Source organism: Calypte anna, chromosome 1 (genome assembly GCF_003957555.1).
Source record: "Calypte anna isolate BGI_N300 chromosome 1, bCalAnn1_v1.p, whole genome shotgun sequence".
NCBI classification, from domain to species: Eukaryota; Metazoa; Chordata; class Aves; order Apodiformes; family Trochilidae; genus Calypte; species Calypte anna.
Window position 1 is genome coordinate 21,914,562 of NC_044244.1, and position 25,266 is coordinate 21,939,827.

Below are 25,266 nucleotides of genomic sequence, written 5' to 3' on the forward strand. Positions count from 1 at the left end.
TCCATTTTAAAGTTGAGCAACTCTGTTATCAGCCCGTATTTATCAGGGAGTTAGAGAACAGCAGGGCAGGAGTATGGACTTCATGACTCTCCCTTGTACTAGAAAGCCATCAGAGCAGTCTGTCTGTGCTTACACTGCGCAGTTTCACGAGCTGCTTCAATCACAAAACTGAAAGTTATTTTAAGTGTGTGTAACTCCCAGCTGCCAGCTACGGAAGTCCGTGTTTTGAACATTCTCACTGTCGTTAAAGAGGAACCTCACCCGGCAGCCTGGCTAAATCCGGAGAGCTGCAACTGAGCCGGAAAGTGCAGCTGTGCGGAGCCTGGGTGCTGCTGGCTCTGCCGCTGGGCAGCTCTCTCGGCGCTTGCCCGGCGCCATGACGCGAATCTGTCCTGCGACCCCTGCGGCCCGTGCGGCCCCGCCAGCCCCGGCCCCGCTCCTCTGCGCTCTGGCTCTGCTGCTCAGGGCGGCTCTCGCAGTGGAACATGTCCCGATGCTGCTGTGGTCGACTCAGAGGTAAGAAATCTGGTAAAAGGCTATCTCTGCTTAGGTTATTGCACCTTGTCTATGCGCAGAATGTGTTTTATATCAGCGGTGTTGATAAATAGCCTGTGGGCAAGAAGGTTGCCCAATAAATAAATTTGCCTCTCAGCAATCCAACGACCTAACAGATTAATTTACCCATTTTTATTTATAAATTTAGTGTTCTAAGATCGCCAGTAAGAAGTAAATAAAGCCCATATTCTTCCAATCTGAAACAGTTAAGTTCTCTTCACCCTAAAGCAACCTTGAACCCCACTGTTAGAAGTGCTGTGCCTTAAAGGCACGACATATGACAGCCTCACAAACAGGAGCTGACCAAAAACTGAGTGGACCCAAAACCCCTTACATTTCCTGTGTCCCGGATCCTGATTTGGTACCTTAGTGTTCTTTTTAATACGTGTTTGGTTTTGTTTTTTATAGAGTACACTGCAGTATGTGTAGACATCAGTTGTCAGAAACAATTTCGGAGTCTTATCAGACCCAGAAACCTGTGAAATTCAAGGGTTTGCATATTCTTATGAAGTAAGACTTTGAACCTGTCTATGTAAGACATAGACCAATTTTTTTCCAACTAGGAATCTTCTTCATGCAGACTTATAAAGATTTTATATAATTACACGTGACTTAAGGAAGTACAGTAGCTTCAGTACTGTGTATGTAAAGTTACCAGGAGTTCACAAGGCTGTCTCTGGAGACCATACAGATACTTTTTCAAGGAAGTACTTCCCCAAAATACAGTAAGCGGATGACAGACATTTGTAAAAAAAAAAAAGGCTACTGAGGGGCTTATGGGATCACAGGGTTGATTGGAAGATCTAAAGGCAAAGTCTTTTTCTGTGTGGGATGGTTAAAACAGATCTGCTGTATGCTAGGTTTGCCTAAGGTGTGTTTTGGCCTGGGTACATCACTTTCTCCTAATTCCTAAATCCTCTACATTCTTAACCTGGTTTATCTAAACTGCAAACCCTCTCATGGCCAAGTTCATCTCAGGCCCTCTGCAGCCACATACATCCATGGGCCTGGTTCAACAGCCTGTTCTCAGCTGAGTGTTTGTTCATTTCTCTAATACAAAGAATCCATAAGCCTAACAGTATTTGTAATTTGTCTGAATCCATCTGGGTGACTTCATAAGCATATTTCCTGTACTGCAAATGCCCTTGGTGCACAGATTAAGCCTCACTGTAAGGATGAACATAAGGTGGCTTCAGTGATGGAGTTTCCTGTTGGGTCCCTTTGCTGGTGTGACCAAGCTGTGTGTGCATGGACAGGAGGAGTTTTGCACCTGAACTCCTTTGGTCACAAACTCCTGTCAGGTCAGAAATTACAGGATTTGATGCTTCACTGACTCTTTATTGCTTTTTTAATTCCCCGAGTGTTACTTGTGATTTACTGTTTTGTAAACTGGGAAATGAACCAAACCAGTGGCTTCTTGGGAGGTAATTATCCTTTCAGCTGGTTGTACTGGATTCACTCTGCCTTTCATGAGGCTTTTGAGCCATGTGAGATGCTCTCAATTATCTAGCTGCCACTAGGGAGAGAGTTAGTCTAAATTCTGATCTCATTCTAGTATAAATATTTTCTCTTTAGGCAAGTTTATTAATATTTAAGTCCAAGAGATAAATCTTGTTAATATATATATATTTTTTCAGCTGCTTCTTATTGTAGTAATTCTAAGACAGCTTATGATAGGAGAATAGGAGGATTCAGAAATTTTATGAACATCAGGAATTAGATTGCTTTTGTTGTTCAGGAGGCCTTTCTCCCTGTATAGTGCCATACAGACAAGCAGGTTACTTTTTTGGTTTTTCATCCCTAAGGCCGTAAAGTTGAGGGCCACAGAAAACAAATTGGTAGGAGGTGTTGATTGTGTTTCTCTCAGATGTATCAAGACCAGTGTATCCTTTTCCCAGCAGTAATTAATTCGAGCCTTGACATACAGCTGCCCATATCCTAGCATTTCCAGAAACTGAATCTCTGGTCCTTGGAGAGTCACAAAGTGTAGGAATCTGAAAAGTTTAATAAAGTTTGGTTAGATATTTTTGACTTTTTTCCCCCCTTAATTTGTTCACATTTATACAACACAGACACGTGTATGAGTACTAAACCTCTGTACTTAAAAGCAGAGTAAATGTTGGGAAGAGTTATTCTTAGGCTAAAAGAGATCTCCATCATCTGCTTCCTTTTGTCCTACTTCTTCGTTTATATGAACAACAGACCTGTTGTCAATATAAGCAAAATTTTATCAGTTAATCCAGGGTGGTCATAACAACAAACTTCCCACCAAGAGGCAATTAGTAACTTGCTCTACTCCAGATTGTTCAGGTTTATGCCAATCTAGAGCAAGAAAATCAGGAGACTGAACTGATTAAACCAGTTTCACATTTCCGGGAATAGACTGGTTCCTGGATGAAGTGTTCTGCCTACCATGACCTTTGCATTTTTGAAAGAAGTTCTCGGGGGGCAGAAATTAGCTATGATCAAACAGGAATGAAACAAAAATGAAGTAAAAGAAAGGAGATTTCTGTTATTTTGTAAAATAAACCAACTTTTGTTTACTAACCCTTATTCCATGCTTTATATTTTGGTACTTGTAAAGGTTTGCAGTGTGGGATTACAGGCTTATAAAATCTAGAAAGTGTGAACAAGAGTTTTAGGAAGGGTAACGAAGGAAGTGCAGCAACTGTCAGTGGATTTCTACTCACTTCATGGAAACATGTACCACCAGTTTAAACCTTCAATGATTCATTGGTCAGCAGAAGCTGAGTTTCATTGACCTGTTCCATCACCCTCTCCCAGATATCTGTTAGGATGTATCAGCTAGTTAAAGGATAGGTCATTTTACTCTTCTTTAGAACTAGCCAGTGTTTGTAAAGTCCTACCTCAAAACAGCTGTATAAGACTATAACACTTCAAAGTCTCTCTTTTATGCACTATTATTGTACTAGACTAATGCTGTTAAAGATAATGTTAAATGTCACATACAGATAAAACCTGCAACTGACAAACACACGCAGTGTGTGAAGGATAAAGGCAGTGTGGTACAAATCATTATGAGGATATTAGTGCATCAGATCCCTCTTCCCTCTAGAAAGAAAAATGCAGGTCTGCACTTTAAGAAAAAGAAATATTTTCTGCCAAGCAAGTCTTTCTCTACTGAACTCAGGAAAAAAATGAAGTGGGAATACCTATAGGTCACAGTGTAATGCTTATCAAAAACTAGTACTAATATGTCAGTGGATCAAATATTCTCAATATATTCTCCAAATAACTTTGGCCTGGAAAATTAACCTTTATTTTCAGTTAGCCTGTAGACTAATACATGCTGGAAGAAATGTTGTATAGATGGAGAGGTTCCTCTTCTTTGTGACTCACAGACGAAACTTGGTTGACTCATTTTGAACCAATGTGCGAAAGAATTTCTTTCCCTCCATATATTAGAGAGGAAGCCTGAGGAAATAAATTCATTAAAATTAGCTTTGCTCTCTCTTGTGTTTGTTTTAGGAATGTTTTTGTGAGGAATGATTTTTGCCTACAGTCACTGAAAATATATTACGACCTTCATTTCTGCTATGCTTATATTGGGAAATGAATTGTTTTTGTGGCAAAACCAGATTGTAAGTGACTTTGAGAAGGCATTAATGCCAAACAGTACATTTGCAGGATTTTGCTGAAAAATCTTCTGAAAGTAGGTGGAACATAAAAAGGATACAGTGGAAACAGAAAGTTGTCTTAGCTGTAACATTATTGGACTACTACCAAGATACTGTGTGGTAGTGGTAGTAGCAGCTTTTTAAAGTTTTTTTTTCCCTCTAATAATGAGTTTTCATTCTTCTGCTGCTCCTAAGAATGGCAACATGATCTTTTCTTTTTTAATGTAAAAGTGGTGTTTGAAGATCCTTACTAAGTGTTTTTAATTAGCTAGTTTACTTCTGCTGTGCAGGAGAAAATATTATTTCTTCTGTTCTAATCATGAGGTGGCTGAAAATGACAAGAAAAACTGCTAGGAAAGAATTCAAAAGCTGGCAAGAAAGCAAAAATTCAAGCTCACAAGTTAAGAGTGATCAAAGTCATGTTACCTTACTGTCTGCTCTTCTGGGAGGTCCAGGTACAAGAAATCTTGAAATCTTTGCTTCCATCAAAAATAAGTGCTCAAATCCTGGTTCTGCCTAGAAAAAGCACAGGTCAGAGAAGTATCTCTGTGCTCAAACTTGTTGTCATGCCAAAGCAGCTAGAGACAAGAAATAATCAAAATACCAAGCTAAGTTTTATTTCTTCTCTCTCTTTAGTGCATTTTCTAGCTTTTGGAGGAAAGAGGGAGCAGCTGAGCTTTATGTTTCCTCTTCTTTAACCAGCAGGAAATCACGTACGTTACAGAGATTCTCATCATTATGAGCTCCCATGGCTGAGGACCCCAGGGTGGTTCCATGGTGAGGAGGTGAAGCCTTCTGTGCTTTGCATGGATGACTGCACAAGGCTATGCATCCTTGGACATAAAATTTTGTGTCAGCAATCAATAAAAGCAATCAATACATGTGTTGGTCTAATGCCTGTTCATCCTGTGGCATCCCTTACTGATCTCTTGCTGCCTGTTTGAGGTGAAGCATTCCAAGGGATGGACCAGTTCATAGCATTCAGTAAAGCATTGGCTTATGCATGATACCTGTGGCAGTCACATATCTCCATTTCACTCAGCAATTCACAGTAGAACATACTGACATTTCCCATCTTCACCCTGGTGCAAATGTTGCACCCCACTGACAGTAGCAGCCCTTTCAAGGAAGGGTGTAGCCTTGCCTACTGCCATGTAGAATGCTCAGCAAACCATACTAAAGAAGCAAAATAAATGTGTGTATAATGTGGCTGTCAGGTTTAACACTGGCCCGGCAATTAAACCAAATAACAGATGCTCTCTATTAATCTCCCTCCCTCCCTGATAAAGGAAGGAGAGAGAATAAGGGGAGAGAGTCTTATGGGTTGGTAACTAAACTACACAACTTTAATGAAACAGTAATGATAAATAGGAAAAATTACTAAATATATACAAATATACAGGAAAATGGAAACCACATTCCTCCCCCCTTTCCCTAATAACTCTCAAGTCACCACCGAGGCTGCAGGGCAGCCCTGGGAAAGTCCAGGCAGGACTCCTGGGGTCAGCAGCAGTCAGGAGCTGGAGGCAGGAACACACGGACACAGGCTGGCACGGATCAGGACCACAGGCAGATAAACGGATGGAATCCTCCCAGGATGCTGAAGCAAACAGGGAACAGGTGAAGAAGGGGAAGCAGGAAGGGCAGGAAGGGGTTTGACCCTTGTGATCCCTCAAATTTATATTGAGTATGACGTGTATGGGATGGAATACTCTGGTCAGTTCTGGCATCTATCTTGTCCGTTCCTCCCCAAAAGAGGGGTTCAGGTGTGACCTCTTTACTCCTCCTGAAGGGTAAAATGTTCTTCAGAGCTGAGCAGTGTCCTTGGCCCTGCACACCAGTCTCCAGCTGTAACTATAAACATCAAGTGTTGTCAGTCCTAGAAGCAGATACTGTCTGAGAAACTTGCTGTTAATTTCAGCAAGTGCAACTACTTACAAGAGACTTAGCTAAAAGCAAAAGTACAAGACAGAAAATCACCTTTATCCTGGCCCAAACCAGGACAGTGGTGAAGATAAGTATTAGACAAATGCTGCATTATGATGGAATTATTAACTAACTGATGTATATTTATTTTCCTTAGAAAAAGAAGTTACTCTAAGTGACTGCATGGGAGCTAAAAGGTCTCACAAAAGGTGCTTCTCAAGGCTAAATAGATAGCAAGAGATGCTTCAAGGATCAGGAAATACCTTAGAATTGAGTATGTTTTAAAACAAGATCATTAAATTTAATGGGTTTTGAGTTCATAATAAAAGCCTTTGCCATTGTGCTGCTGCAAATAACAAGTTTTGTTTCCTATGCTTTCTGTTACCTTCTATTCTCAACTGCAAGTTCCAAAAGCTCTCAAAGTCTTTTTTTTTCTAATATTAGGCTTGAAATAGAATCATAGAATCATAGAATCATAGAATTAGCCGGGTTGGAAGGGACCTCAGAGATCATCTAGTCCAACCCTTGACCCACCGGAGCAGTTGCTAGACCATGGCACTGAGTGCCACATCCAGTCTTTTTTTAAATAGATTTATTTAGTTAAGTTTTTAAATAAATAGAGCAGATATTAGTTATAATTTTCTTTCACGTAAGCTGTTCTTTTAACATCTCTTAGCTTGATCTGTCTTTTTTTCCTTTAACATCATTTGTACTTCGGTGTAGCCATGCAGTGCATAGTCTACTATTAGTCTACTATGTAGACTATATTAGTCTACTATGTATTAGTAGTAGTCTACTACTATTAGTCTACTATCTAGACTATATTAGTCTATATTCTCCTATTCAGTTCCTGAATAGTAATTCAGAACCTCCTGGAGGTTTTGTGTTTTCAAATATCTTATTTTTAAAGATTTTCCTTAAATATTTGAGATGGTGAGGATTGACTTTTCTGAAAAGTCGAGGCATGTTTTTTACAATTTTTAAGTTGTTTGTCTTTATAACTATAAATCAGTATGGATTTCCATGGACAAATTAACAAAGAAGTGAAGATTATGAGAAAAAGCAAGGAAATATAAAATGGTAGTTTATACCAAATAGGAAAAAATGTCTTTCCTCCTCAGCAGGGCTTATTTCTAAAGCTTGAAAAGCGACAGACAGAAGATCTGCTAGAATTTAATTTTAATATCTGCAGCACGTCCTGGAAGAGTCTTGCACATCTACTGTTTGCTCTAACACTCCCAATCCCCAAATTCTGCAGGGAGCTAGGTATCCAGCACTGCAGGACTGCACTGTTTTTATCTCTGCCGTGGGTGCAGTTGGAGTCTTTCGATTCACTCTCAGCAATTTTCAGTGGAATTACTGGGAAGCCTTGAATTGAAGTATAGATTTTCTTTATCTGAGAAACAACAGTGAAACTCCCCTATGTGTTCATTACCCCTGTTCTTCCTCCACCTTAAGAGGCCACAAAGATTGTTTTAATTCGTAAAAGCTTGCTGTGCAAGGGTCATTTTCGAATTGGTTTTGGGTTAGAAAATTTAATAAGCATTTCAGCTTCACCAAATTGCAATCATATAATAGCTGATGCTATAGCACAGAACAATTCTCTCTGTTCTGTTCGTTGTAATTAGAACCATTTAGTGAGTCTGGAATACCTGATTGCTCAGGCGTTAGCAACTGATGTGTTTTTGGAGAAGATGGGAGATTAAGCTTCAAGCTCTGGGTTTTCTACAGAATGACAATATTATCTGGGTCAAGACATCTTAGGCCTGAAATTTTAATTATAAATTTCATCCCTACAGACCTGCCTTGCATACTGTCAAAATCCCAGTCAGGTGTTGAAAGGATAATGTCTCTTTTTGATCTGCCCATAAGGTTTTTTTGTAATGGTAAAACTGAATAGATGACTCAGTTCTCTGTCCAATCCTCATAATGACAGGTTGGCAAAAGAATTGTAATCTTGAACATCTTGAGCTGTTTTGTTTGGAAGGGTTCATGCTTCTGGAAAGGCAACTTTTCTGAGCTGCTTCTGCAGAGTAGTTCCCTCATAAAGAAAATGTTAGGAGAAAACATGCTGTTTACAAGAAGACTTAAAAGCCACTTTTACTTAACAAAAGGTCAGGTATGCAATATAAAACCTTACTGGTTTCTGACAATTGTATTGCAGCCTGAATTCTCCTCTCTTGCCATCAAGATGTGTAATGGCACTAGAAAGTGTTTTGGGAGCTGGGATTCTCTTTGGGAATTTTGAGTATTCTTGACATACTCTCCATTCCACTTAGTAGCTAATTTTTTGAAGGATGCATCTGTGCTGTTGTATGCAAACAAAGCAGAGGGGCAGTTGTCTTGATTGGATCAATTCCATTCCAGCTCTAACACAGTTAATGTAATACAGGCAGAAATGGGCAAATTCTTTTCCTCTTAAGCAGAAAGTAAACTGAACTATAAAACTGATCTTAAGCCAGAGATAATGACACCAATACCTGCTGCTGTGTGTTTAAAAAAAAAAGGTGTGGCAGAAAACTTCACTGACTTTTTTTTTTTTTTTTTTCTCTTTGTAGTTCACCGTGGAATCCAGACACTGCCTTGCATGAAGGACACATTGTCTCCACACAGGAGCTGACTAAGCTCTTACATCCTGGTTTTACCCAGAATTCCAGGAACCTCATCTTGTTCCTGCAAGACACAGTAAGTAAAATTAATTCCTTCTCTCACCAATGCCAAGTGCAAGTCTGTACCTAACTGAGATGCCAGGATTCATTCTCACCAATCTACTTTCTTTGTTTTTCAGCTTAGCATAGATGATTTCACATACCTCAGTGAATCCTATGGCACCAAGAATCCATTTCAAAATATTCAGGCAAGCATTTCTCTCTTTTATTTCTTTTTATTGTTCATAAGCATGCTGCAATTTTGTACTGGGAAAAACAATATAAACTTCCAATCTGACACCCCAAAAATTCTGGTTTTCACAGCATCTCTGGTTATACTTTCATGACAGCTAAGTGAACTTGAATTTGACAAAGGATGTGTTGACATGTGGAAGTCATGAAAGCATTCCTGTAGGCAGAGAAGGAGGAACAGAGCTGTTGGTAATGGAACAGGTATCAGAGCTCACAAGGAAGTGTAAACTTCAGTCTCACACAGCTGTATGTCTGTCTAATTAAGTATTTACATATCCATACATTACCTGTCTCTACATCTATATTGTCTATGTACCTCATGTCTTCCTCTTGTCAGTGATACTGGAGATCTTCATCTCTTTGCCATATGACAGCATTTTAACACCAATGCTGGAACAAAAACAACAATTCAGATGATGTACATGGGGCTTCTGATGAATGAATTGGAGAAAAACTCATTTGTAGTGCAAGGATCAGCAGTTGTGCCCACAGGCAGGTGTGCTGGCACTTCTCTGGTATGCCTTTTCTTCCCTGGGTTTAGAATGCAAGGCTGAGCCTGTAGCAAATTTGATTGCTGCCTGACTGCAAAGCTTGTTAGATTTTAGAAGCTGTGTGAAATGTACCCATGGCACTGCAAGCAGCTAATGATGTGGTGGTCTTGTGGCCCTGGATGTTTAGGAGGAGGAATATTAAAGCATTTAAAACTTTCTTCTTTTGCCTCATAAACAGGCTTTGGGCAGCTGTAGATGGAGCTTGTAAATAAAGGCTAGAGATGAGTCCAGAGACTGATGGGTTTGAAATCAGGTGCTATACTGAGTGGATTGGGCACCTGCTTAGCAGAGTGAGGAGGTCCTCAGGTACACAAAGGATCAGGTTTAAGTAAATCTTTAGCCTGTATCTGGCACAGTAAAGATTTAAACCCAGGTTTTCAACAAGCTGAATGAACAGCTTGCTTTCTGGTCTTGCTTCTGTTCCCTTTCTGTCTTGGAGCTGAGAAATTTTTTTCATTACAGCTTCTTTAAAACTGGGAAGTTTCTTTTGCCAAATAGCTCACCTTAACTCCAGCAATACAAAACTTGAAACTTGGCAATCTTGATACTTCTCTAGCAGAGTTTTGTGGGGATGAGGTGTAGTAACTCGAGTGAAAGCACATGAGATGTATATATTAAATATTTATTTTTCACTTAGATGTCCTTATGGACAATTTTGTCAATCTCTATTGCATAGACTTGTAGTTTTTAGGGCCAAGAAAGGATCTTTATAATTAGCAAGTTGCTCAGTTGCTGTCACATAATTTGCACTCCTCTTGAGCTAGTTTAGGACAGAAATTCATTCTTAATTATGCTCTGAAAGACTCTATCATTAAAGTCACATATCCCAGTACAAAGTGAAGTGAAGGTCAGGTCTGAATTTTGTCGCTGGGGAAATTAGAATCTTTGAAGTTTCCTAATCACAGATTTTTATACCTTCACACTCTATATTATGCAAGTGATTCACTAAGCTATAATAAATATTCCATGTCACTTGAGTATACTCCTTTTGAATTTGCAAAATGCAAATTTCTTCCCAAAACTAAACTGGAGATCTCATTTATAATGTGTGCATGTAGCAACACGTGTATTACAAGAAGGAAGTGTTATTTGTAGAAGTGTTACAGGCTTGTAAACCACAGGGACATCTGCAGAGATTAGATTTGTTCAGCTACATTAGCAGCTGTTTGGAGCTTCTGGAATCAATGGGTTTGTACACAATAAAATAATTCTATTTCCATTTAATACAAAAGGAATCCTATAGGTAGTTATTTATCTTGAAAACTCAAAGAACTTTCTAACTGAGTAATACAATAAAATGTTTAGCACTTGGGGAACTTTTTGTCAAGGAGTCACCAACCCTAAGAACTATTCTTCTTTAATATTAGCTTTGGCTTTCCCCAACCAGTGCTCAGTTCCATAGAGCAGTGTATGGTAGCACACTCCAATTAGCGGCCAGCTGTGCAGCTGCATAATTATTATTGTAAGTCATTGCCATTTGTGGTTCCAAATCTCCATCGTATTTTCACCCAGTGATCATAGACTGAGGAATACTATGTTGTCAGTTGTGATACAGAAGTTCTACTCTAGTTTTGATTGCCTTTGTTCCCTTTCTCTTTACCACTTTGCATGTTGCTATTTTTACAAGGATGTATGCAAAACTGCGTAATACCTAAGGTATATGTTCCTAATAGATTTGTTAGTAGTATGATGATGTTTTGTTCTCTAACCTTTCCCAAAAAAACTACTAGTGATTTTTTTTCAGTTCTCATCTCTATCCACTGAATGGACCTGTCCAAAGAGCTGTTGTGCCTCCTAAGGTTTAATTACTGAAGGGTAACACTCAGTTCCGAGTCTCTCATCTATTATTGTGTACATAAAATTAGTGTTGCTTTTTGACTCAATCTGTGCTCTACTAAAATCAATTTACATTGAATCTCATCAGTTACTTTGCTGCCCAAGAGGTTGTACAAGAAGTTGCTTCTGCAATTCATCAGTCTTTGCCTTTTCTGTCTTGAATAATTCAGCATAATTAGTGGTTTTTATATAGCTTAATATTTATGCCTTTTTACCAGATGATTTATGAACATTTGGAACAGAACAGACCTTAGTGCAGGAACAGATACTTTTTTCTAGCCTTTGCTTTCTATCTCTTTACCTGCTCTTTACCAGTCCTTCACCTATTTCCACATGAAGACTGTCTCATGCTAAAGCAGATGAATTTTTTGGGAGTCTTCCCTTCAAGACTCTGCTTAGTGCTTTTTGTGGATTCAAGTACTGCATATCAGCTGGAGCTCCCTGGTGTACATGCCTGTTGACTCTTTCAGAGATTTTCAGTGGAATTTTGAGGCACAACTTCTCTTTGCAAAAGCCATGTCAGCCTTTTCCCAGTATAAGCCTTCCTTGTTGTTGTAGTCCATATTTTATTCACTGAAATAGTTATTTCCCTTCTCAGACTTCAGGTTCACTTCTCTGTTGTTTCTTGGATCTCTCTGCAGTCCTTCAAAAAAAAAACACAAACTGTTGTCATATTTGCCATCGTACAGTACAGTGGTGTGGGGGCTTATTCAGCAATACATTTGTAGCTGCAACATATTTTATCAGCTAAAATACATCAGATCAGTTGTCATTAAAGTCATACTATATGGCTTTATGCATATATTTGGAGAACCCAGGTACAGTGTAACAGTCTGTAAGATTAATAGTAATTAGAAAGTTACAAAGCAACAATGATAATTTTATTTGCAGTTTTCACTGTGTGTAGAAACAGATGTTCCAAATCTGTTTGAATATATTTTTCTTTTTTATAGATAACCCATTGACCAATACTATAGAAAATAAATACTTCAGTATTTTAAATTATATACAGATGGCTAAAAGATGAATATATAAACGATCTCTTTTACATGGAAGAGCCTGCATACACCAAGCAAAGGTTCACAGATATTTTTAGACTCAACACAGGAACCTTTTTCCCAATTAATATTTTTATTATAGGGCTGTCTGTCAGCTTTGTTGCCAAACCTGAACTAGTTCAAAATGAGTATGCCTACATGATCTTTTATAGATGGAAGCATGAGTCTTTAATAAAGATTTTAACACTGGGTTTTTAATGATAAAACTAAATTTACTCTGTTCTAGCTTCCAATTCCTTAGGTGTAATACTGATCCAGTTAACCTAACTGTGAAATCACAGGTGGGCAAGTAAGTCAGGCTTCAGGATGGCTAGAAATGTGGATGGAGTCATCCCACACATCTTTAAAATAAACCAAAAAGCAGAACAGATCTATATCCAAGAGTGCAGTTTCTTGTAATATTGTACTGTGGAGAGGTGCTTCAGGGGATACTAAAGGTAAATAACCAGAGTTAGGGTCAGAATCTACAGTAGACAGGAAAGAGAATCTACATCTACATCTCTAGACAGGATGTAGATTCTGGTATTTAATATAGGAAGTTATACTGTTACTCCTACAGCTCAGTATGAGGTTTTCTTCCCTCACCTCCCTTCTGTGTGGTTTTTGCCTCTTTGTCTAGCCCTGTAACAGAATGCAAAATCAGGTGTTTCCCAGTATTCCTCTTCATTCTACCCCTTCTTTTGGAGTTCACATGCTATGAACCTGCATGCGTAGCTGAAAATGCATAAAGCAAGGTATGGGTGTCATGGGGACAAACATGCAGTGGCCCAGTGTCAGGAAGGACACACAGGAGCTGTGGGATCAGAATGTCTGTTTGATGCTGCTGAGCAGACATCCAGCTGTGTCTGCTCTTAAGATGGAAAAGAGTTGAATATTAGTGACTGTAAACTGAGACATGACAGTGCAGGACTGGTTAGGAGCACCATTCAGGTATTAGACAGAAGTGATGCGTTGTATATCTTATTCTACAATATATGAGTAATCTGCTTTATATATATCCTTGAAAAGAGTGGCTGCTAGTGGGCAAGGAATTAAAATATTGAAAAGAAAATAAAATTATTGACTGCTGCTTAGAATTTTAGCTCCAAATCCCTATATGCAAACAAACAAAAATGAAATGTATCATACTTCTCTTCCAGGAGGTGTTAAAAATGCTACTGAAAGACCTATGAACCAGATCAGAGCTTTCTGCTCTATTTTAATTTCTAGAGTTGTTTTTCCATCAGTTTGGAAAATCAGAAAATACTGCATAATCCTTCCTTATGAGCATCTGTAGAAATGTGAGAATAATCAGCCTTTTTCTAGGAAGGAAAATGTGAGCAATAGGAAAGAACCAGAGCAGGTCAAATAAATGGTAGGCAGTCAGGGAACAGTCAAAAAGAAAAAAGAGTAGGAGGAGAGCAGTGTTAGCACCAGTTCAACACTTGTATTGGCTAGAGAGGGAGAGCCTGTAACGACTTGATTTTCTCTATTTTTGATCAAGTGACAGACTCAACCTAGACTTAAATGTAGAAGATGGGAAACCAAAGTTAACAAGTTCTAAACTAGGACTCAATGAAAAAATATCTTGAAACATTCATGTACACTTTAGGGTACAGTAATTTTAATCATTTGCAGACTGATTAAAGACTCCACCTTACTTTTTCTTCCCCTGAATATTTAAATTTAAATTTATTATCAAGAAAAACCTTTGGAAAGAAAGTTTTTTGACTATGCAGGTTTGAAATTCATAGAATGACAAAGCTTTCAAATGCATTTCTCCCAAGTATGTTCTCAGCAAACTCAGTATGTTCTCAGAAACTCAGCAAATAATAAATGAAATGATACATACAATGATCTTGATTATCTGAACCAGTTCAGCTGGAGCTTTTTAAGTTGTATTTTGAGTAGAAAGAGAGAAAGTACATGACATGAAACTTGTTTGTGTGTGTCTGGAGGCTTTCTTGATCCTGAAACACATTCTATGTGCTGTACCCCCAGGCTGTAAGTGTAGGAAGGGTATTGATTATGAAAGGTATGACTCTGTACTGGATAGACTGGATATGACTCTGTGCTGGATCTCGAGGTGTCTGATACTGGTCCCTTTCACTTTGGAGGGCATTCAGTTTGATGGCCATCTGATGAGCTTTGGTTCTGGTAGGGTTTATAACCTATCTCTTCAATATGTTCTTAGCTTAAGAACTTCTACAGCATCTGTCTCTCCTCTTCCACCACTCATGAGGAAAGAACAGTAAGAATCTGATGTCACTGAGTGCCTTAAGCTTGTCCCAAGATGGTCCAGGAATAAGAGCAACACAAGTGTCCCTTCACTCTCCTTTTCAAGGAGCTGCCCACAGCCAGCATTAGCTGGTGGGAACTCACGTGGTCTGTACTACTGTGGTTCCTCACCTTGAATATTAAATTAAGGATACATAAAAAAAAAAAAAAAGTTTAATTATTAAGCAAGTAAATAAGCTGTTCATTAATTTATTACAGGAAATTCTTCAGTCTTCTCCTTCATCATTACTTTTACCAGCTGTTGACTGCAAGGCCACCAGGTATCTTCTGAGCTTTCTTCAGGAATCAGGAAATTGGAAGTTAACCAACATAACAACTCTTGATGTCTCTCAGCTGCAAGTGAATACATCTAAACCCAACTTACTGCTGGTTCAGCTGCAGCCACCTGTCAGGTAGGAGCTTGTCAAAAACAAAACTGACCCCCATGTTTGCACAATTTTTGAAGCTTTTGAAAATGGCACTTATATTCAGGGAATTTAAAACACCAAAGGGGAAGCTTACAGGGTTAGCGAAGTTATTTTTCTTGCAGGGGTGAAGTAAATGTTTTTTAAGTCTCCTGATGAGCTTACCAGGTATAATAGATGAATTATATTGAGAAAGTCAGCCAGGCGTTCCTATTTTGTCTGCCTCATTATATGAGAACAAAGGGACAACTAATAAAACTAAATGGCAGCACACTTGTAGCAGAAAGGCTGAATTATTTTATGCAACACATGATTAACCTGCAGAATTAATTGCTAGAAGGCATTCCAGGGGTCAAAAAAACAGGCAGGAGAAATAAGCAAGCAAATAAACATACAGACAAACCTGAAGTTAACATGAACAGTCTGATTTTCATCACTTTAGAACAGAGAGCTATAATTCTTCATGTTTTCAAGCCTATGACAATTGTGATCTAGGGGTAGAAACTTTTCATTAATGTATCTTTAGAAAACATAAGGCATGGGTTTATCAGAACCCTCTGCTCAGCTTCTCCTGCTCTTTCTTTTTCTTAGCCTTTCACTTGGGCATATGTTCCTGTTGACACACACTGTGTGTATTAGTGAATCCTTAGGAAGTGCAATAATAGCTTTCACATTGCTACACAAAAAAGACATGACACCAATTTATAAGGAGTTCAAATGTACAACTGTTAGATAGGCTAACACCACATAAAAAGTAAATTTGGTCAAAGTAATGCTCAGTAATCTGGCTTCTCTGCAGCAAAGGAAGTTTGAGGAGTTTGAGGAATTGAGTAGCGATGTGGTTCGTGTACTATTAATAGCTTTGCAGAAGAAAGGGGTCACAAGGAGGAGATGAGAAAATAATGGAGGGGCTGATGCTGACAGTAAACCTTTTACTAGTCAGTATTTTTGTGCATTTCTGGTTCCTGTTTTTCTTTCCTAGAAGAGATTTTTAATAATCTTTTCCCACTCTTTTTTTAGTGGTTTAAGTGAGATTTCTGCCCTGGAAGCAATTGCTGAAAATGGTAAGCAATATGACCAAAATATAACTAATGCTTCATCATTTTAGTCTGTGTTTTCAGCTGAGCAAATTGTATTCTCTAGTTCCTGGGATTTGCTGTAATACTATTATTTAAAGGTTTTCTTTTTCCCTGTTTATAGCACATAGAAGCTGTCAGTTACCACAGTGTTGAAGTGAGTGTCTGATTCAAAATCCACCGAAAAGGATACAGTTCTTGTGACCTGAAAAGTAATGATAATTCACCTCTGCTTCAGGCACAGCTCTTTGCTCATGCTCTGGCATCTTCTCAGTTCAGAGAGGGAACCTGCACCCCATGCAGCTTGAGCTGTCGCCTTCGGTCTGACCTCGCACACTGGAGCTGGAGGTGTCAGCTTTTCCAGCAGCTCAAAGGCCTTGGTCTCAGCAGTTGGTGTCTGAATGAGTAGGAAATGTTTTTTTAATCTTTTTAAAATAATTCATATGCCCTTCACAGCCTTGCATTTTAGAGTCTTTATTGGTTTAGCAGGTATTAAAGGCTACTTGTTGAAGGTGAATGTCTCCTGGAATAAAACTTGCCTAGCATCTGACTGAAAAAGAGGTGCCATATGCCTGAGAAGCACTGAGAGATATCCAGATTTTTGCAGAGCTTTCACTTACTACTCTAAATTAGAGATCAATTTATAAAGTCTGCATATCACTAGTTTCAGGGACACACTACTCTGTAATGTAGTGTGGTGTGGTGTGATGCAGTTAGTGGTCTGATAATTAAAGAGTGGTTTGTGTCTATGACTGTTTCTGCCCTGAGCTGGGGGTGTAAAATCAGAAGCAGGGGAAGTGATTTGAAAATCAGGGGAATATACACTTACTACTGAAATCAGTGGTGAGTCCTTTTCTCTGTTTCTTCACTGTCCAAAGTGAGTGTGGTTTTTATACTCAAATAAGCATTTGGGTTTCCATCTCTAAACTGCATAAGAGTTGTTTAGTTATTTTCTTTTTGTCCCCAGACTCTATTTGATAGAAAAAGTCTTGGCTTGATGTTGGCCTTGGCCAAACATTAGTTTTTCTTTATGGGACATTTATGTCATCAGCTACACAAACTCAAGAATAAGCTTCTTATTTCCCTGTCCCTCTCTCAGGACACTTCAGTTTGAAACAGCAAAGTTAGTGCAAGACCTGTGGGATCACAGGAAGAGAAGGCTATACGAGTGTCCTGTATCAGACAGAGGTTATCAGAGAAAAAGTGTGTGGATCAGGGAAGAAGTGACACTGTGACCAAGTGCAAAATCTGCACTTAGTATTCTGCCTCTCAGTTGTCCTCTGGGAAAGCAGGAGTGTGAACTGAATCACCCTTTGGTTTATTTGTGAAAGCAACCACTGAGTGCCTTGATGCATAAAACTAGAAATAACATCAATATGAAGTTTTAATTCAAGTTATGGAGCCACAGTTCCTTAAAGTTGCCCCCCTGAAGATCTGTGCAGCAGATCATAGAGAGTTGGAGAGTCATTCCTGAAGTCATAGATAAGTATCTCAAACACAGCCTTCCAAGTCATGCAATCTGAGCACCACTAGGTCTGGGTGTCTGGGTGCTATTTGCAGCACACCCACAGTCATTTGCCAGATATTGCTGTCAGCAGACCCTTCAATGTCGAAACTGCTTGCAAGGTCATGAGTTACTGATGTTTGTGACGAAGGTGCTGCTGCTAGATCCTACCTGGATAGGTGACAAAAAATACTGTTTGTCACATACCTGCAACATGACAAGAGAATGGTTGACCCATAAATATTGCTTGTATTAATATTTTTCAGTATCAACAATAAATTCGTAGAAAAACACTGCAGACCTGTAGTAGGCTGACTAGAAGTTCCAAAAGCCTCTTAAGTTTGGCACAGCAACTTCTTCACTTTCCACTATAGCAGATTTTACAATCTGATGTAATAAAATGTCAGAGGAATATCTCCTGCTGTTTCACTTGGTGCAGACAGGAAGCTCTGTAAGACAGAACAAATGGGCTCAGATTATGCCCAAGGGAACTGTGCTGTTCTGAAATATCTAGAAGCTGAAGTAAGCAGAGGTTTTTAGCACATTATTAAAATGAGGTTCATTACACAATCCAAACAAATTCAGAACCCAAATCTGCCTAAGTTTCAGGGGATTCAGAATTACTGCTTTCTTCGTGTCTTCGTGCATCTTTTCAGTATTCTTTCTTTCTTTTGCATGAGTTCATAGAGTTTGCCTTTTTTTTTTTTTTTTTTTTAAGAGTTTGATATTATTACTCAGTTTTAGCCATTTTTCCTAAGATGAGGGTCTTTAGTTGCTATTTCTATGTATTCCTTTTTCCAGTCTGAATCTCAGTGTGTTCCTCTTTACTCTCTCCCTCATCTCTCCCATTTCCACACCCCCAACATTCTCCCTTCCACAAATCTTGCTCTTTTCTGGTCTTTCTCATCTCTTGTTCATAGTTTATACTTTTTCTTCCCTTCCACTTTTCTCCTTCCAGAACATTTACTCTCAGTTAATTTCTTCCATCCCTTCCATTCATCCATAAAATCACAAACAGAAACTAAGGTAGATTAGAGATTAATAGTAGCACTAATCCTCTGCCATTCCCTGGTGAAATTCAGGGGATGTGTTTTCACTAACTTAGAAAGATTTAATCCTTCCACCAGGACACAGATGCCTACAATTATGCTGATTGGATGGTGTTAGCCCAGACAAACTCTTTTACATTCATAGCTCTACATAATGTTTCCTTGAGCCATGTTGTCTAAAGCAACAACAAAAAAAGGTAGAAACACTAAAATCACTCTAGCATCAGTATCACCATCTGGAGATGCCTCTTACTCCATTAAAGAAAGAACCTATTATGACTCATGTTCCCATGTCGGAATGTAATTTAGGTCCTTAAAAATCTGATAGTCTGGGCCCTTGAAGTATTTGCAAGTAATTCATAAGCCAGGTAGAGTTTTGATGACAGGCAAAAAAAGATATTTATTGTCATAAAAGTGTTCACAGCAACTTCTCTGAATAAAGAAATTGCCTCCAGAGCCTTCCCAAAGGCAGAAGTTATGGGTAACTATAGTTACACGTAGCTCCTTACTGAAGTGGAATGCAAATAATGTTTTATTTCCAGAAGGAACTGGTTGGTGTAATGAAAGGAAAAATAAAGACAACCAATATTTTTTTCTACATATTACTTTTTGTTCTGCAAATTTTGTGTCTGAGGCTGCTGAGAATTTCCAGTGAGTTGCATGCTGTGCATTTAGAATATAAAATCTACGTTCTGTAATGCCTTGGACCTCTCCACCCAATAGAATTACACTAGTGGTACATAAGCAGTTGCTTTCCTGAGTAAGTCTGTTTCTTATAGTAGATCCCTTTAGCAACAATTTTTAGGAGGAAAATTTGCATATTTATGATTATTGACTAATACGAGGAATAACCCTGCAGAAAAAACAATGCTTGTATTTTTACAAAAGCTAAACATTTTGTTCAGCCAGAAGACCATAATTACTATAAATAAAAGAGACTAGGAAGAATAATAATATAAACTCCACTTTGAATACATGAAAATGGCATACAATTTCTGCCAAGTCTAACTGAAATCTGGGAAGCCTATCTATCCAGGCTATAAAATACCCATTCACAGATTAGTACATGGATGAGATGTGGGAAAGCACTGAAACAGTAAATGTGAGTTTGCTTGCTTATTTCTCTATCAGTCCCAATAAAAAAACTACTGGCTCTTAATTCACAACTTATCAAAGCAGATTATAATATTTCTGCTTACAGCTTGAAAACATTTCTCAACTTGTATGTATTTGCCACAACTGCCTGTTTTAGAAGGGGGATCTTCTGTAGAGGTGTCTTTGGACCTGTTTGTAAGGTTCTGTCTTCCTTACTTGCCTTTTCTTCCTTCTCCAGCAATATTCTACCATATTTTTCCTTTGGCCTCTTTTGTAGTCAACAGCAAAATCTTCCATATCCTGTTGAGGGTGCACCTCAACTGAAGCCAAAAGAAATATTGCTGCCAACATTATGCTTGTCATGTCCCAAACTAGGCCCAATGCTTTGAGCATTGTTTCTCAGTGACTGGTTATGTGTGCTTTGTAATTCACAGAATAATACTACTTGAACTTTATTATTTATTTATTAAGTGGTCACTTAACTAACACTATATACAACCTGCTCTCTTAAGTGATTTCTTTTGCACTTGCTTTTCATTGCCCCAAATTCAACCTTTCAGGTATTGTTTCTACAGTATTTACCTTTCATCTTCAAAATCACCCCTTTTTCTGAACTAATGTAATGTTCTCTTTGATCTAACTGAAATTGTGCATTTTTCAAGACACCAGACATATCTTATCTCATTTATACCTAGTGACATGTAAATGGTATGAACACCCAAATTACTTAAATAGGCTAAATGAGCTTAAACATCTATCTCATTACTTTTACAACTACTGTAGGATTTCAGCTTTCTCATCTTCCCGAGTTTGTTAAATTATGCATGTTTCTATTTATAGACAAAGTAATCGGAAGACTGACCACAGATCTGCAGGAAAAAGGGATTAATTTTTCAGTAATTTATACTGCAGTGAGACCTTCAAGGGTGAGTAATCTTCAGTGCCTAGAACTGTCAGATACTTGGCATCTACTAACTTAATGTTTACAGAGGAATGGTATAGGTTATTTTCAAGATTACACAAGCAAGCAATCTGTATTATATGAGGTTTTGACCAGAAATGATTGCATGAATTTTCATGTATGATAGCCATATCACATAACTATTGAAGTTTTACTGTTCTAGGAGACCAAAAATCTCCTGTTGTCTTTAGAAAATGCTATTTTTAAGGACTATAATTTAAAAATGTTTTTCCATTTTACTCTAATGGTTTTATAGTAAGTTTTGTGTGGAACCTAGTGTGGCTGGTCAGTAAAGATGAAGTGTTGTAGATTAAGTGAATGCTACTAATGTGCCAATTTTTAAATCAATTGGTTTCATTCCTTTAAGTCAATACTTGGTACTTAGAAATGGAAGGTAAAGTTTTCATCCTTGCTGACAGTCAGAACATCATCCCTAGACCACATCATATTATGTTAGCAATAAGTAGCAATGCAGAATAACTATTTATGCAGATTTACCTGTTTTGAATGACATACAGGTTGTAATGAAGAAATGCTCAAATTTTAATTTCAGTGCAATTAAATGGAAGACAGTCCATTGAAGAAAACAGAATATAGTCTTTTTCCTAGGGGGAAACACAATACAGTTCCCACTAATAACAGAGGTATATGAGGGATGCACTATATCCTAAAAATGGGCAACTTTGAAAGAAACATCTGTCTGTTCCAGTGGTTACACATCTGAGCTCTTAATATGAAGCTTGGTTTAATTTAGATTTTGGTTAAAATTCAATATAGTGTCCTTTAAGACTACAAAAGATGTAATTTCATTGTTTTAGGCAAGAAAACCATTAGTGGGATTATATATGTCTAGTGTGATCCTGCAGACAGGATCTTGAAGGTTTTCAGGAGGAAATGCTGAAAAATGCACAACCGTTCTTAATACAAGAACAAAAGCTAGAAAACCTCTTTTAAATGTGTATAAAGTGAAATCCCCTAAGTTTATCCAAAAGAAGAGGAAGGTGAAACTTGAATGCACTTCATAAATGTTCTTTAACCCAAAATTGCATTATATCCCCAAATGTGTTCTGTGTTCAATCAGAAATAATCTGGGGTTTTGTAGAAGGTAGGATCTTGAACTTCTGGGTGTCCAGCAAGATGATTAGAATAGTCTCTTCAAACTCCAGGAAAAAAGCTGGTTCTACTGAAGAAAAACAAGAACTTTATCAATAAGCCACCCTGTGAAATGCATTTCCAGAGACTGAGTTTTGAAGGCCAGACTTAGCATACACAGACAAAGCAGCATGGGGAAACAAGCTCACATTGGTATTTTCTGCACTATAGGTTTTTATGGTAGAGGAGAGGACAGAACTCCAGGAGATATCACGTGCCTTTTTTTGTAATTTTTTTAAAAACAAAAGATTCAAAATAAAAATTATTTAGCTACTGTGACTCTTTACTGTTTGAAATCAAAGGGACATAGGCATTCTTAGCTTAGAATGGCTCTTAGAATAATTGGAATGAAAAATATTTTTAATTAATGAAAGAATTGGTGTCAAGAGAAGGAATTTTTCAAGGAATTTAGAAAAGTTTTTTGACTTTTAAATCTATGCATATTTCATCAGGCTTTCTAAATTAAAGTGACTTAGTCTGAGCATATGGAGCACTTTTAAGTAATTAAAACAATGTATTTTAAAATGTTCTGCATTTTTAAAAAATTAACAATTTAAAGTTATTGTAATTCTGTAAATTCATTGCCATAGAAAACCATTTGGGGCACAGTTCCCCCCAGTAACTTTAGAGTTATTTCAGTGCATTCAAGGTTATCAGCCTCTGTGCAAAGCTGTAAAAGGCAAACCACAGAGAACCTTTGAGGGTTCATCAGTCTGTACACATGCATGTAGCCTCTTCTCAATATGTATTGCATATCTTCAGTTGTGCATGAGCTGCAGGACATAACCTTAAGAACAAGGACTAACTCTCTTTGCTCAAACTATAAAGATTGTATTTCATGATCTAGAACTTACAGGGTCACTCCCGGAGGAAATCAGAATCACTATATATAGTATCATAGAATCTTTCAGCTTGAAAAAGATCCTTGGGATCGTTGTATCCAGCCATCATCCCTACTCTTCAGAGTTCCCCTGAACCATATCCCTCAACACCATATCTAAACAACCCTTGAACACATCCAGGGATGGTGATTCAACCACCTCCCTGGGTAGCCTGGTCCAGTGTCTGAAGTAGAAGGCTTTGATCCCAGAGAAAAGGAGGTAATCTTAGTACCTTTGAGAATCAATAGCTATCACTGGCTACAAAATATTTGCATTTTCTAAGTTGGCTTTTTGTCATTGATAAAGAAAATGAGCTTTAAGCATGATACTTTTTTGAAAAAAGGAAGTGAAGGGAAAGGAAGGAAAGGGGAAACACTGAGAAACAAAACACCAAAAAGCACATACAAAACCAACAAAGAGCAGCCCTTTCTGACCAGGAAAATTAATTTCATACAATGAAGTTCCTGAAAACTGGAGCTATGAGAAATCTCTTCTGATAGTTCCACATCCTTCCTGTTGGGCAGTTAATGGCTTCATAGCATCATCTTGTTACATTCAGTCATTCTTCCTTTACCCCAAGCAGAGAAATATATATGTGAGAAGTGCATATGTTGGAAAATACTTTAGACTGGTATTGGCTTCACAGAAAGTGAATTAGTGAGAAGGGAAACAAACCTCCCCTAGACTCAGCCTCCTTTCAGGTTAGCTAAGAAAGAGCTGCTCAGTTTAGTCAATGCAGTCACAGATCCCATGAGGCTGTCATAATTTAATTACTCCAATGCACAATGGAGTTGTATTCAGCCTGGTCCTTGTTCTGTTCCAGTTTCAGCATTTGAAGGTGGAAGACAGAATTAAGAACAGACAGAGGCTGTTTAACAATGTTTCACTAAATAGTTGATTGTTCCTCTGGATATCCATCATCTCATAAAGGAGCTGTTTTCCTCCAAGGAGGCACCTGCCACATCATGCAACTCTTACTCTCAAGTGCTTTGCCTTCAAAGTCTGGCTAAGTTGGTCTGACAGTGACAAAATTACTTGTATCATCTAATTCTGGGCACGTGAAGTGTAAATGTGAACTCATATGACATTATCAACTGGCCTTCTCTTTCCCCTCAAAAACTTTCAAGAGCTTCACCTGCCATGAGCTTTCACTCCTTCATTCTACAAGCTATCTGCTCTAGTTGGTGTGTAGGTGTGTTGAGTCTTTGGTGTCACTCAGAGCCAAGCAGTATGGGTTACAGGAACTTTGTTCAGCCATGAGTGACATGAGCATCTGCAGCAGAAGTGTTCACATTTTATTGTTAAACTGTGTCTCTCTAAAGTATCCTCAGGTGCTACTGATGTGCACCCCAGGTGAAAAAAACATGACAAGTTTTTATCGTCATTGACCAGTTCTTATGTTTGCATTTTTCAAGGTGCATTACATTCTGTGGTACTGCATCTTCCACTGACATCCACCTCCTCTTTTTTCTGACCAGCTCCCTGCTCTGAGGAGACAAAACTCAGCAACAGCCACACCACACAGCTGCTGATTAATGAAGTGCTTTTAAGCATTTAATATACTCAGAGATAGAAAACAAGCATTTACATGAATGAAATGTTAGAGAAATGCTTAAAACACCTTTTGCAGGATTTGAGATTGTAAGGTTAACATCCTTATGAAGACTTGAATATTGGAATTGCCATATTCATTTAATCTTGGGGTTTTTATATGTGAAGGAGTGATTATAGTTTGACATAGTATAGTGAAGCATTAGTGCTTCCAACCTAAAAGAAGAATCAGGAATTCCTCATCCTTTAGTCCTTTCTTTTCCCCACTTAAAGAATTCTATTATGGTAAAAAGTAAAGTTCAACTTGTAGATGGAGAATGTGCCTCTTATTATTTCTTAGCTAACTCACTTTTTGGTTTTTTTACTTGATAGCATCTTTGATTTGGATAGAGATAGCATCTTTGTAAATAATTACGAAAGTACTCCTTAAGGCTGGTTGAGGCCAGTTGTCACTTCAGAGGAAAAAAAAAACCCAAACATTTGGCCAAATTATCTTGGAAACTTCATGTTAAGGATATGAGAAATGCCTGTTAGCAATTCTGTATGATTCATTATATACTAGTGAGAAATTCAAGGAAGTAACTGAAAAACCCTTGGCTTTGCACCAGGACATTAGATTAACTTACTTTAAACATTTTTGCAACTTAACTTTCATTTTATATTTATGTTTGTACATATATATGTTTATTGACTTCACTGAGAAATGAAGGGCACCATGGAACTAAACTATTTTTCTTATCTGATCAGAACAATTTTTTTATTTGCAGCTGCTAACTAACTGCAAGGTAAAGATATAAAGGTATAGATTAAAGGATTAAAAGTATAGATTAAAACCTCTACAGGTGTTACATA

General features: G+C 38.1%; 1 protein-coding gene across 2 annotated transcripts in view; it reads left to right on the forward strand.

Annotated features, from left to right (window-relative positions):
- The first annotated feature begins 91 nt into the window (after positions 1 to 91).
- The window catches only part of ATP6AP1 (ATPase H+ transporting accessory protein 1), a 54,167-nt gene continuing 28,992 nt past the window's right edge, over positions 92 to 25,266 (forward strand). Inside the window, exons 1-6 of one of the 2 annotated variants that reach the window (XM_030451853.1) lie at positions 92 to 516; positions 8,678 to 8,804; positions 8,908 to 8,976; positions 14,940 to 15,133; positions 16,175 to 16,209; positions 20,710 to 20,795. In XM_030451853.1, the coding sequence (XP_030307713.1) occupies positions 377 to 516; positions 8,678 to 8,804; positions 8,908 to 8,976; positions 14,940 to 15,133; positions 16,175 to 16,209; positions 20,710 to 20,795 (651 nt within the window). In that variant the 5' untranslated portion in view covers positions 92 to 376. Of the gene's footprint in view, positions 517 to 8,677; positions 8,805 to 8,907; positions 8,977 to 14,939; positions 15,134 to 16,165; positions 16,210 to 20,709; positions 20,796 to 25,266 lie in introns of both variants that reach the window. The other variant, XM_008493069.2, reaches the window with a different exon arrangement.